This window comes from Sapajus apella, unplaced genomic scaffold (genome assembly GCF_009761245.1).
Source record: "Sapajus apella isolate SASKATOON/1434 unplaced genomic scaffold, GSC_monkey_1.0 scaffold82, whole genome shotgun sequence".
NCBI classification, from domain to species: domain Eukaryota; kingdom Metazoa; phylum Chordata; class Mammalia; order Primates; family Cebidae; genus Sapajus; species Sapajus apella.
In genome coordinates, this window is record NW_022437022.1 from 1,765,976 (window position 1) to 1,778,778 (window position 12,803).

The 12,803-nt window shown below is 37.6% G+C and overlaps 1 protein-coding gene across 6 annotated transcripts in view; it reads left to right on the forward strand.

The window, feature by feature from the left end:
• PDE10A (phosphodiesterase 10A) overlaps positions 1-12,803 on the forward strand; it is a 685,830-nt gene that overhangs the window by 607,214 nt on the left and 65,813 nt on the right. For all 6 annotated transcript variants that reach the window (XM_032253236.1, XM_032253234.1, XM_032253239.1 and 3 more), the window contains one exon: positions 2,255-2,441. In XM_032253236.1, the coding sequence (XP_032109127.1) occupies positions 2,255-2,441 (187 nt within the window). The remainder of the gene's footprint in view (positions 1-2,254; positions 2,442-12,803) is intronic.

Sequence of the window (12,803 nt, forward strand, 5' to 3'; positions counted from 1 at the left end):
GTAGGTCTACCTTTGGGTCACAGTTCTGTCACGTATTAGCTGTTAACTGACCTAGCATAAGTTACTTAATCTCTCTGAGCCTCAGTTTCCTCATCGCTGCTAACATGAGTACGAGAATGCCAGTTTTGTTGCTGTTGTTTTAAGATCACAGATAATATTCATAAAAGATCTGGAAAATTTACCTGACCCAAAGTAACTAAAGAAGTTGTGTCTTTTATTGGATGTTATTAAAGATGGATATTTGGATAGCTTATAAAGATTATTGTTTTGTTTTGACTTTCTTTGGAGAGGTGCAAACCCAATTATATAATTTGATTTTAGTAAACATCTAGAAATGGAAAGTCTCAGGATTGCTGCTATGACTGTTAGAGAGAAATATTTATAGTAGTTTGACAGCAGTGTTTAGTTAATTCCAACACGTTGTTTACCTTAAAAGACAAATAACATAAGCAATAGGAAGTTTATTCAGGTATTTGATCAATTGATGTCAAATATGCACAACTCATATAAAAACATAGCAATATTCTAGTCATATATATTGTCAATAAATTAAGGGTATACTGAAAGCTTATGTTTTCTAAAAATCCAAGCACATCATTTAGTACTTAAAATTTTAAAATATTTGCATATCCTTATGTCTAATCTTTATGTAAAAATGTATGAGTCAGACTATTTAAAAAATGAAAATGCAAGCAACTGATTCAGAGAAAATATTTGTAAAACATATCTGACAAAATACATCTAATATATGAAAACTCTTCCAACATAACAATGAGAAGATAACCCAATTTAATAAAAAGGGCAGATAATTTTAAGCCTCCACAAAAGGAGATATTCAACTGATCACTAAACACAAGAAAAATGTTCGAAGTGAGAGTAATATAAATGTAATTGACATGAGACCTCACTGTACACCAGCTTGAATGGCTGTGACTTTAAAACATTGGCATTAGCAAACATTGGCCAGGATGTGGAGAAACGAGCATCCTCATACGTTGTTGGTAGGAATATATTATGGCACAAGTGCTTGGGAAAACAGGTTTGCAGTTTCTTGACAAGTTAAACATGCACTTACTGTACAGTCCACAAATCAGCTCCACTTCTCGATATTACTACAAGAAGACTGAAAACATGGTGCTACAGGACTTGTATGCAAACCTTCAAAGCAGCATTATTCATAATTGCCAAAAACCGGCTATTAACACATAATACTGTCCATTATTTGTTGAATGAATAAACAAAATATGATATATCCATTCAATAGAGATACAACTCAGCAATAAAAAGGACTTAACCACTAATACATGCAACAACGTGGATGAATCTCAAAAACCATTATGCTAAAAGAGAGAAGCCAGGCACTGAAGACTCAGATGTAACTACCTACCCATTAGCTCTATCACTGTTTCTATGGAACTTACCCAGTCCTGTTTTCAAAAAACATTTTATAATGTATGCAAATCCAAATTATATAATTTGATTTTAATGAACCTCTAGAAATGGAGAGTCTCAGGATTGATGCTGTGACTGTTGAGAGTAATATTTACAGTAGTTTGATAGCAGTGTTTAGTAGATATCGTGACTCGTCACAATAGGAGTCAGCAAACTTTTTCTATTAAGGATCAAATGATGAGTATTTTTGCCTTTACAGGCACTAAGGTCCTTGTCACAAGTCCATAGCTCAGCCTTGTAGGGTGATGGCAGAATCAGACAATCAATGAATGAATGGTGTGGCTGTGTTCTAATACAATTTTATTTATAAAACAAGAGAGGACTGATTTGGCCCCTGGGTGCAGTTTGCTGACCACTGCTCTAAGCTTTTAAAGTAGAAAGTCTATAAGTTGGTTTAGCAAGTGACATCTCTCATAAACATGACCAACTTCAAAGGATCATGTCATTTTACCAAATTTAATTGTATTTCTCCTCTGAATTCACTTTTTAAAAAATCTGTTTACTTAGTAAGCAGGCTGCTGGATACTTCAAATGAGAAGCTGAAAGCCACTTAGAGACTATCCTAGAAAACTCTGTTGGAAACAAAAGAACAAGTGGGTTAGAATATTTTTGCAAAGTTTTTAATAAAACACTTTGAAATGTTACTGTCCCTGAATTTGGAAGCTAAAAGTGCCATTACAGTCGTATGTAATAGAAGCATATAAATTGCAAAGACTTAGGGGAGATTTATGATTGACCGTGTCGTTTATTTCTTCTGCCTTTGTTTGTGTTTGGTTATTTTTGGTTCTGTCCCACCCCACAGAGAAGTAGACTTGTACACAGGCTACACCACGCGGAACATCCTGTGCATGCCCATCGTCAGCCGAGGAAGCGTGATAGGTGTGGTGCAAATGGTCAACAAAATAAGTGGCAGTGCCTTCTCTAAAACAGATGAAAACAACTTTAAAATGTTTGCCGTCTTTTGTGCTTTAGCCTTACACTGTGCTAATGTAAGTAGTATTTATTAAGTACCATTTCTTTCCTACTCAATATTAATTTGAAACCTTTTTCATAAAGCAGTTTAAGGGGATTTTTTTTTTTCATTTTATATTTCCTTTACAAACCAGGAAAAGTGAGTGATTCCTGATTGTACGTGTTTTTAAAAATGCCATAAATTGCCCTGGAAGAAAAAAGAACAATCTCCTAATAGTTTGCATTTATTTCAAGATGAGAATTTGTTAAGAAGAATAATGAAGTCAGGGGGTGGGGCAAGATGGCCTAACAGGAACAGCTCAGGTCTGCAGCTCCCAGCGAGATCAATGCAGAAGGCAGGTGATTTCTGCATTTCCAACTGAGGTATCTGGCTCATCTCAATGGGACTGGTTAGACAGGGGGTGTAGGCCACAGAGAACAAACCAAAGCAGGGTGGGGCATCACCTCACATGGGAAGTGCAAGGGTGGGGGAACTCCCTCCCCTAGCCAAGGGAAGCTGTGAGGGACTGTACCATGAGGAACAGTGCATTCCAGCCTAGATGCTATGCTTTTCCCACCATCTTCTCAACCCACAGACCAGGAGATTCCCTCGGGTGCCTACAGAACCAGGGCCCTGGGTTTCAAGCACAAAACTGGGCAGCCCTTTGGGCAGACACTGAGCTAGCTGCAGGATTTTTTTTGCATACTCCAGTGGCACCTGGAATGCCAGCGAGACAGAACCGCTCACTCCCCTGAAAAGGGGGCTGGAGCCAGGGAGCCAAGTTGTCTAGCTTAGCGGATCTAATCCCCATGGAGCCCTGGAAGCTAAGGTCCACTGGCCTGAAATTTTCACTGCCAGCACAGCAGCCTGAAGTTGATCTGAGACACTTGAGCTTGGTGTGGGGAGGGGCGTCTGCCATCACTGAGGCTTGAGTAGGCAGTTTCCCCTCACAGTGTAAACAAAGATGCAGGGAAATTAAGACTGGGCAGAGCCCACCACTGTGCCAGAATGCCTCTCTAGGTTCCTCCTTTCTGGGTAGGGTATCTCTGAAAGAAAGGCAGCAGCATCAGTCAGGGGCTTTTAGATCAAAATTCCATCCCCTGGGACAGAGTGCCTGGGGGAAGGGGCGGCTGTGGGCACAACTTCAGCAGACTTAAACATTCCCGCCTGCTGGCTCTAAAGAGAACAGCACTGCACTGGAGCTCAGCTAAGAGACAGACTGTCTCCTCAAGTGGGTCCCTGACCCCTGGGCCTCCAGACTGGGAGAAACTTCCCAGCAGGGTTCGGCAGACACCTCATATAGGAGAGCTCCAGGTAGCATCTGGTGGATCCCCCTCTGTGATGAAGCTTCCAGAGGAAGGAACAGGCAGCTGTGGTTGCTGTTCTGCAGCCTCTGTTGGTGATATCCAGGCAAATAGTGTCTGGAGTGGACCTCCAAGCAAATTCCAGCAGACCTGCAGCAGAAGGGCCTATTAATTAACAAAAAGTAATACCATCAACATCAACAAAAAGGACATCATACACACAAAAACCCCATCTAAAGGTCACCAACCTCAAAAACCAAAGGTATATACATCCACAAAGATGGGGAAAAACCAGTGCAAAAAGGCTGAAAATTCAAAAACCAGAATGCCTCTTCTCCTCCAAAGGATCGCAACTCCTTGCCACGAACGGAATAAAACTGGACAGAGAATGAGTTTGACAAATTGACAGATGTAGTTTTCAGAAGGTAGGTAATAACAAACTCATCTGAGCTAAAGAAGCATATTCTAACCTAATACAAGGAAGCTAAGAACATTGAAGAAAGGTTAGAGGAATTGCAAACTAGAATAACCCATTTAAGAGAAGAACATAAATGACCTGATGGAGGTGAAAAACACAGTACAAGAACTTCTTGAAGCTTACAGAAGTATCAATAGCTGAATCAATGAAGGGAATACAGAATATCAGAGATTGAAGAGTAACTTAATGAAATAAAACATGAAAACAGGATTAGAGAAAAGGAATGAAAAGGAATGAACAAAGCCACCAAAAAATATGGGACTATGTGAAAAGGCCAAACCTATGTTTGATTGGTATACCTCAAAGTGACAGGGAGAATGGAACCAAGTTCGAAAACACTCTTCAGGATATTATCTAGAACTTCACCAACTTAGTAAGACAGGCCAACATTCAAATTCAGGAAATACAGAGAACACCACAAAGATACTCCTTGAGAAGAGCAAAAATGTTAAGGGCAACCAGAGAGAAAGGTCAGGTTACCCGCAAAGGGAAGCCCATCACACTAATAGCAGATCTCTCTGCAGAACCCCTGTTACAAGCCAGAGGAGAGTGGGGGCCAATATTCAGCATTTTTAAAGAAAAGAATTTTTAACCCAGAATTTTATATCTGGCCAAACTAAGCTTCATAAGCAAAGGAGAAATAAAATCCTTTACAGACCAGCAAATGCTGAGACATTTTATCACTACCAGGCCTGTCTTACAAGAGCTCCTGAAGGAAGCACTAAATATGGAAAGGAAAACTGGTACCAGCCACTGGAAAAACATACCAAATTGTAAAGACCATTGACACTATGAAAAACTGCATCAACTAGTGGGCAAAATAGCCAGCTAGCATCATAATGACAGGATCAAATTCACACATAATAATATTAATCTTAAAGGTAAATGGGCTAAATGCCCCATTTAAGAGACACAGACTAGCAAATCTGATAAAGAGTCAAGATCCATCAGTGTGCTGTATTTAGTAGACCCATGGACTCATGTCACATGCAAAGACACACATAGGTTCAAAATAAAGGAGTGGAGGAACATTTACCAAGCAAATGGAAAGAAAAAAAAAAGCAATGGTTGCAATCCTAGTCTGCGATGTGATAAAACAGACATTAAACTCAAAAAACACAAAGAAGGGTATTACATAATGGTAAAGGGATCAATGCAACAAGAAGAGCTAACTATCCTAAATATATTTGCACCCAATATAGGAGCACCCATATTCATAAAACAAGTTCTTAAATACCTACAAAGAGGCTTAGATTCCCACACAATAATAGTGAGAGACTTTAACACCACACTGTCAATGTTAGACGGATCAACGAGACAGAAAATTAACAAGGATGTTCAGGACTTGAACTCAGCTGTAGACCAAGTGTACCTAATATACATTTACAGAACTGTCCACCCCAAATCAAAAGAATGTATGTTATTCTCAGCACCACATCACACATTTCTAAAATTGACCACATAATTGGAAGTAAAACACTCCTCAGCAAATGCAAAAGAATGGAAATCATAACAAACAGTCTCTCAGACCACAGTGCCATCAAATTAGAACTCAGGATTTAAAAACTCACTCAGAACTACACAACTACATGGAAAGCAACCTGCTCCTGTATGACTACTGGACAAATAAATTAAGGCAGAAATAGGTTCTTTGAAACCAATGAAAACAAAGACACAATGCACCAGAATCTCTGGGACACAGCTAAAACAGTATTTAGAGAGAAATTTGTAGCACTAAATGCCCACGGGAGAAAGTGGAAATACCTAAAATCAACACCCTAACATCACAATTAAAAGAACTAGAGAAGCAAGAAGAAGGAAATTCAGAAGCTAAAAGAATACAAGAAATAACTAAGATCAGAGCAGAGCTGAAGGAGATAGAGACATGAAAAACCCTTCAGAAAAAATCAATGAATCCAGGAGCTGATTTTTTGAAATGATTAACAAAATAGATCACTAGTCAGATTGATAGAGAAGAAAAGAGAGAAGAATCAAATAGACACAATAAAAAATGATAAAGGGGATATCACCACCGATCCCAGAGAAATACAGACTACCATCAGAGAATAATATAAACACTTCTACGCAAATAAACTAGGAAATCTAGGATAAATCCCCAGACACATACACCATCCAAGAGTAAACCAGGAAGAATTTGAATCCCTGAATAGACCAATAACAAGTTCTGAAATTGAGGCAGTAATTAGTAACCTACCAACTAAAAAAAAGCCCAGGACCAGAGGGATTCACAGCCGAATTCTACCAGAGGTAGGTACAAAGAAGAACTGGTACCATTCCTAATGAAACTATTCCAAACAATAGAAAAAGAGGGACTCATCCCTAACTCATTTTATGAGGCCAGCATCATCCTGATACCGAAACCTGGCAGAGGCACAACAACAACAAAAATTTTAGGCCAATATTTCTAATGAACTTTGATGCAAAAATCCTCAATAAAATACTGGCAAATTGAATCCAGCAGCACATCAAAAAGCTTATCCACCACAATCAAGTCAGCTTCATCCCTGGGATGCAAGGATGGTTCAACATTGCAAGCCAATAAATGTAATCCATCATATAAACAGAACCAATGACAAAAATCACTTGATTATCTCAACAGATGCAGAAAAGACCTTTGATAACATTCAGCTCCCTTTCATGCTAAAAACTCTCAATAAACTAGGTATTGATGGAATGTATCTCAAAGTAATAAGAGCTATTTATGACAAACCCGTAACCAATATAATACTAATGGGCAAAAGCTGGATGCATTCCCTTTGAAAACTGGCTCAAGTCAAGAATGCCCTCTCTCACCACTCCTATTCAACATATTATTGGAAGTTCCAGCCAGGACAATCAGGAAAGAGAAAGAAATAAAACGTATTCAAATAGGAAGAGAGGAGGTCAAATTTTCTCTGTTTGCAGAGGACATGCTTGTATATTTAGAAAACTCCATCATCTCAGCTTCACATCTCCTTAAGGTGATAAGCAAATTCTGCAAAGTCTCAGGATACAAAATCAATGTGCAAAAATTCACAAGCATTCCTATACACCAATAATAGACAAACAGAGAGCCAAATCATGAGTGAACTCCCACTCACAATTGCTGCAAAGAGAATAAAATACCCAGGAATACAACTTACAATGGATGTGAAGTACCTCTTCAAGAAGAACTACAAACCACTGCTCGAGGAAATAAGAGAGGACACAAACAAATGAAAAAACATTTCATGGTCATGGATAGGAAGAATCAATATTGTAAAAATGGCCATACTGCCCAAAGTAATTTATAGATTCAATGCTATCCCCATGAAGCTACCAATGACTTTCTTCACAGAATTAAGAGAACACTGCTTTAAATTTCATATGGAACCCAAAAAGATCCTGTAGACCCAAGATAATCCTAAGCAAAGAGAACAAAGCTGAAGACATTGCGCTACCTGACTTCAAACTATACTACAAGGCTACAGTAACCAAAACAGAATGGTACTGGTATCAAAACAGATATATAGACCAATGGAACAGAACAAAGGCCTCAGAAATAATGCTACACATCTACAACACTCTGATCTTTGACAAACCTGACAAAAATAAGCAATGGGGAAAGGATTCCCTATTTAATAAATAGTATTTGGAAAACTTACTAGCCATGTGCAGAAAACTGAAACTGGACCCCTTCCTTTCACCTTATACAAAAATTAACTCAAGATGGATTAAAGACAAGACCTAAACGTAAAAACTTTAGAAGAAAACCTAGGCCATACCATTCAGTACATAAACATGGACAAAGACTTCATGACCAAAACACTAAAAGCAATTACAACAAGTCAAAATTGACAAATGGGATCTAATCAAACTAAAGAGCTTCTGCACAGCAAAAGAAACTATCATCAGATTGAACAGGCAACCTACAGAATGGGAGAAAAATTTTACAATCTATCCACCTGACAAAGGGCTGATTTCCAGAATCTACAAAGAACTTAAACAAATTTACAAGAAAAAAACACCATCAAAGAGTGGGCAAAGGATATGAACAGACACTTCTCAAAAGAAGACATTTATGCGGCCAAGAAACATTTTAGAGAAAGCTCATTATCACTGGTTATTAGAGAAATGCAAATCAAAATCACGAGATACCATCTCATGCTAGTTAGAATGGCGATCATTAAAAAGTCAGGAAAAGTACAGATGCTGGAGAGAATGTGAAGAAATAGGAACACTTTTACACTGTTTATGGGAGTGTAAATTAGTTCAACCATTGTGGAAAACAGTGGGGCAGTTCCTCAGGTTCTAGAACCACAAACAGCATTTGACCTAGCAATCCCATTACTGGGTATATACCCAAAGGATTATAAATCATTCTACTATAAAAACATGCACACATATATTTATTATAGCACTGTTCACAATAGCAAAGACTTGGAACCAATCCAAATGCCCATCAAAGATAGACTGGATAAAGAAAATGTGGCACCTATATACCATGGAATACTATGCAGTCATAAAAATGTTTGGCTCATGTCCTTTGCAGGGACATGGATGAAGCTAGAAACCATCATTCTCAGCAAACTGACACAGGAACAGAAAACCAAACAGCACATATTCTCACCCATAAGTGGAAGATAAAACAATGAGAACACATGGACACAGGGAGGGGAACATCACACACAGGGGCATGTAGAGAAGTGAGTGGCTAGGGGAGGGATAGCATTAGGAGAAATATCTAATCTAGATGATGGGTTGATGGGTGCAGCAAACAACCATGGCCTGTGTATACCTATGTAACAAACCTGCACGTTCTGCACATATATCCCATGACTTAAAGTATAATTAAAAAAAAAATGAAGTTAATGTAAAGGTAAAATGTCTAAGCATTAGGCTTATATTTAATGATATCTACTGAAATGAATAAAGAAGATGCTACCTAAACCTTGACTGTTAGTCAAATGCATTGCATTTCAGATCCTTACACAAAAATACAGTCATAGTTCATGTTTTGACACCTATAGGAAAGTGCTGTTTGTGACAAAAATTGAGGCACCAGGTTGTCCATGTCAGATGCATTCTAGGTGTTACCTCATTAATCCTCATGAAAAGTTGTACCATGTTCACTGAAGAGTTAAATGAAGTTCAATGTGGATTGTCAAGTCTCACTTTAAAATTGTGGAATTCACTTTCTTTTACATTATTATATTTTAAATGAATTGAACATTTAATATTCTGTAAACTCTAGTAATCCTTTAATGATATTACTAGAGTTTTCAAGTTTGGGAAAATTTTAGTATGGTAACCTTTTCATACAGCTAAATCAACATAAATGGGAGTTGCCCCCTTAATCCATTAGAGAAATTGCTTTTTAGGGAGTAGGACTGGATTCCATAGGGGTAACCATGTAACTGATAGGAACAGCTGAGGCATAACTAGGGACAAACATTGTGAAAGCTGACATTCTGGTGACCAAGCGTAACTGTTTTAAATTCAGTCTGTGCTATTTAGTAAGAGTACTTGTCCTCTCCTCTCACGTTCCTGGTGCCCTTTTGGGGGACAGTTACTGTCACACAGGTCCTCAGAAATAAACTAGGAATGCTGTCCAACACTTTTGCTGCAAACATTTTTAGTATCTATGTATCTCATAAATAACGTTGACAGCTCATGTTTGTCTTATTTAGTTTAAAATTCACAAAGATTGTAATTTCAAGTTTATTCTGATTATTAACTGTTTCATCATTTTTAAATGGAGCCAATGGAATTTAAGTACTACAGAAGCTTGATACATATTATATATTAAATAACACCATAGCAAGGTCTTAGGATGGGAAAATTTACCATTATGTTTCGTCTCTGAATATGTGTTTTTTATCCAACAAAAGTTGAATATATTTTATTTATTAATTACTCTAAGATAGTTTCCTAAAAATGTATAATAAGTGTTAAAAATTCATTTCGGATTATGGTGGTATTATATATTATTAGTATATATGTGATTAAAATGACATAGCTATTATAACATTTTGATAAATATCAAAAAATAAAAAGCAAAAATGTTATTGAAAACTTTTTTCTTAGATACCTATGGCTTATATAGTTAATAGTTGCTGTAGCTGTTCATGAATTTTTCTTATTGTTAGAATGAAACTAGGTTTAGCATAATTTTTTTTATACTTTTGATTCTGAAATAATTTCAGACAAAAGCAAAAGTTGCAAAAATAATGCAGTGTTCTTTTATACTTTTATCTATATTTCCCAAACGTTAATATATTTGCAATTTTTGCTTTTATATACTTTGTCTCTTTCTCTCTTACATAGATGCTCACTTTCTCAGATCTGTATGAGTGTATGTTTCAGACATAATGTCTCATAACTCCTAAATGGTTCAGTTTGTATTTTCTAAAAACAAGGACATTATCTTGTTTTCGACTGCATAATTTAAAAATCAAGAAATTGACACTGGTACTGTATTAACTTGCTAGGGCTACTGTATAAACATCACATACTCGGTGGCTTAAACAACAGGAAATTATTTTCTCATAGCTTTGGAGGCTGAAGGTATGTTTCTCCTGGAGCCTCTTTCCTAGGTTTGCAGATGCCCGCCTTCTCACTGTGTCCTCACATGGTTTCTGCTGTCTCAGTATACATGCCTGTGTCCTAGGCTCTTCTTAGGAAGACACTAGTCAGATTAGGACCCACACTTGAAATGTCCTTTTACCTTAGTTACTTCTTTAAAGGCCCTATTTCTAAATACAGCCACATTCTAAGGTACTCGGGGTTAGGCTTTAACACATGAATTTTAATGGGACCACAATCTAACCTATCACAAGTACTGTACTGTTACCTACTCTGCAGGCTTCTCTAGTCTCCTTTCATCTGGAACTATTCCTTGTTGCTGTCTGTCATGACCTGGGTGTTTTTAGAGTGTGTACACCTGTTGTTTTGCAGGATATTTCTTAATTTGGAGCTGTCTGGTGTTTCCTCATGATTATATTAAGGTCATAGTTGTGGCATGAGTTCGAGTGTGGATGTGTCCTCGGTGCCTCCTGTTAGCAGGCATGTGCTTCATCACGGGGCCTGTCAACCTTCTGCACTTGGAAGGTCATGTCTGCAGGTTTCTCCATGGAAACTTTTCCAGCCACCTTCTCACTGACTTCTTTAGAAGAGAGTTTATACATAAACTTCTACGTCCATTCATTCTCCCTCTCTCTTTCTCTCTCAGATACCTGTTGATACCTCCAGTCTAATACCACAGAATGCCTTTTAGCTATCTCATTTTCATCTTTGGGACTTTTTTTTTTTGTGACAGTGAGAAATTTGGCACTCACTATTCAGCATCAATCTTATTCCAACTTGTCCCTCTTATTTTTAAGGAAGCTGTAAGAATTGCTTCCATTAATAAAGTTTTATTATCACAGTTTCTCTCAATTCTACCTGAGCTAATATGCCAAAAAGTACTGATAATTCTAACACCAATAAATATTTTAAAGAGCTATCATTTGAGAATTTACTGAAGTTCACCTTTAATATTTCAGGAAAGTTTCAGAAACCTTGATTAGCCCTCATTAACCTTTATTAATACCAGTATTTTATATTGCCCCTTTGTATTACAGCAGTTTGATAACAGGACTATTTCAAAGTGGGATGTGGGAAAAAGCCATTTTTAGTAAGAATGCGGGTGAAAGTTAAGAATATGGAAATTGATCATCTGAAAATCTATTCGTTTGTCCCTGTACCTTTTGAAATATTGTTGTGTACTTCCAAGAATACATAAATTAAGAACTAGACTAGCAGGTTCTAATGCTTTTCTAAGTCACTAATTGTGGTATCATAATATCTGGATTCAGTCACAATTAAACCACACAGAAGAAAAAAAAAAACACCTCTGAAAAGTTGTGAGTAAGTTAATAGGCATTCCATTTTTACATTGATTAGTTAATTATTTAGGGTAAAATTGGTAAAATAACTGGTATTAGTTGATACTGGAAATGACTGTAACTTTTCTCAACACTTCAGACACATCACAACAATGCTGTTCTCCAGCAGTGACAGGTAGTATATGCAGCAGCAGTCCTGTTGAGGTGAATAGTCACCTCACTGGACAAAAGATGGTTACCTTTTTTTTTTTCCTTCTTGAGACAGAGTTTCGCTCTTTATCACCCAGGCTGGTATGTAATGGTGCCATCTCAGCTCACTGCAACCTCTGCCTCCCAGGTTCAAGCAATTCCCTTGCCTTTGCCTCCTAAGTAACTGGGATTACAGGCATGCACTCCCTAACTTTTGTATTGTTAATAGAGACAGGGTTTCACCACGTTGGCCACCTGTTCTTGAACTCTTGACCTCAGATGATCCGCCCACCTGGGCCTCCCAAAGTGCTGGGATTACAGATGTGAGCTACCTCACCGACCCACAGCTGGTTGCCTTTAAGATATACATTGAAAATATATGCAGTACAGCTGTAAGCCCTCTGTGGAATTTGTTACCATTTTTTAACTGTAGTTTATCTTTCTCCTTACTAACGCTTATAAAAAATATATTATTTTTGAAGGTTTTTCCAACTTGGAAAGAATAGGAGATTTGAGTACACAGCTTCACAGTGACTCCCTCCCCCTGCTTCTCCCTGGCCTTC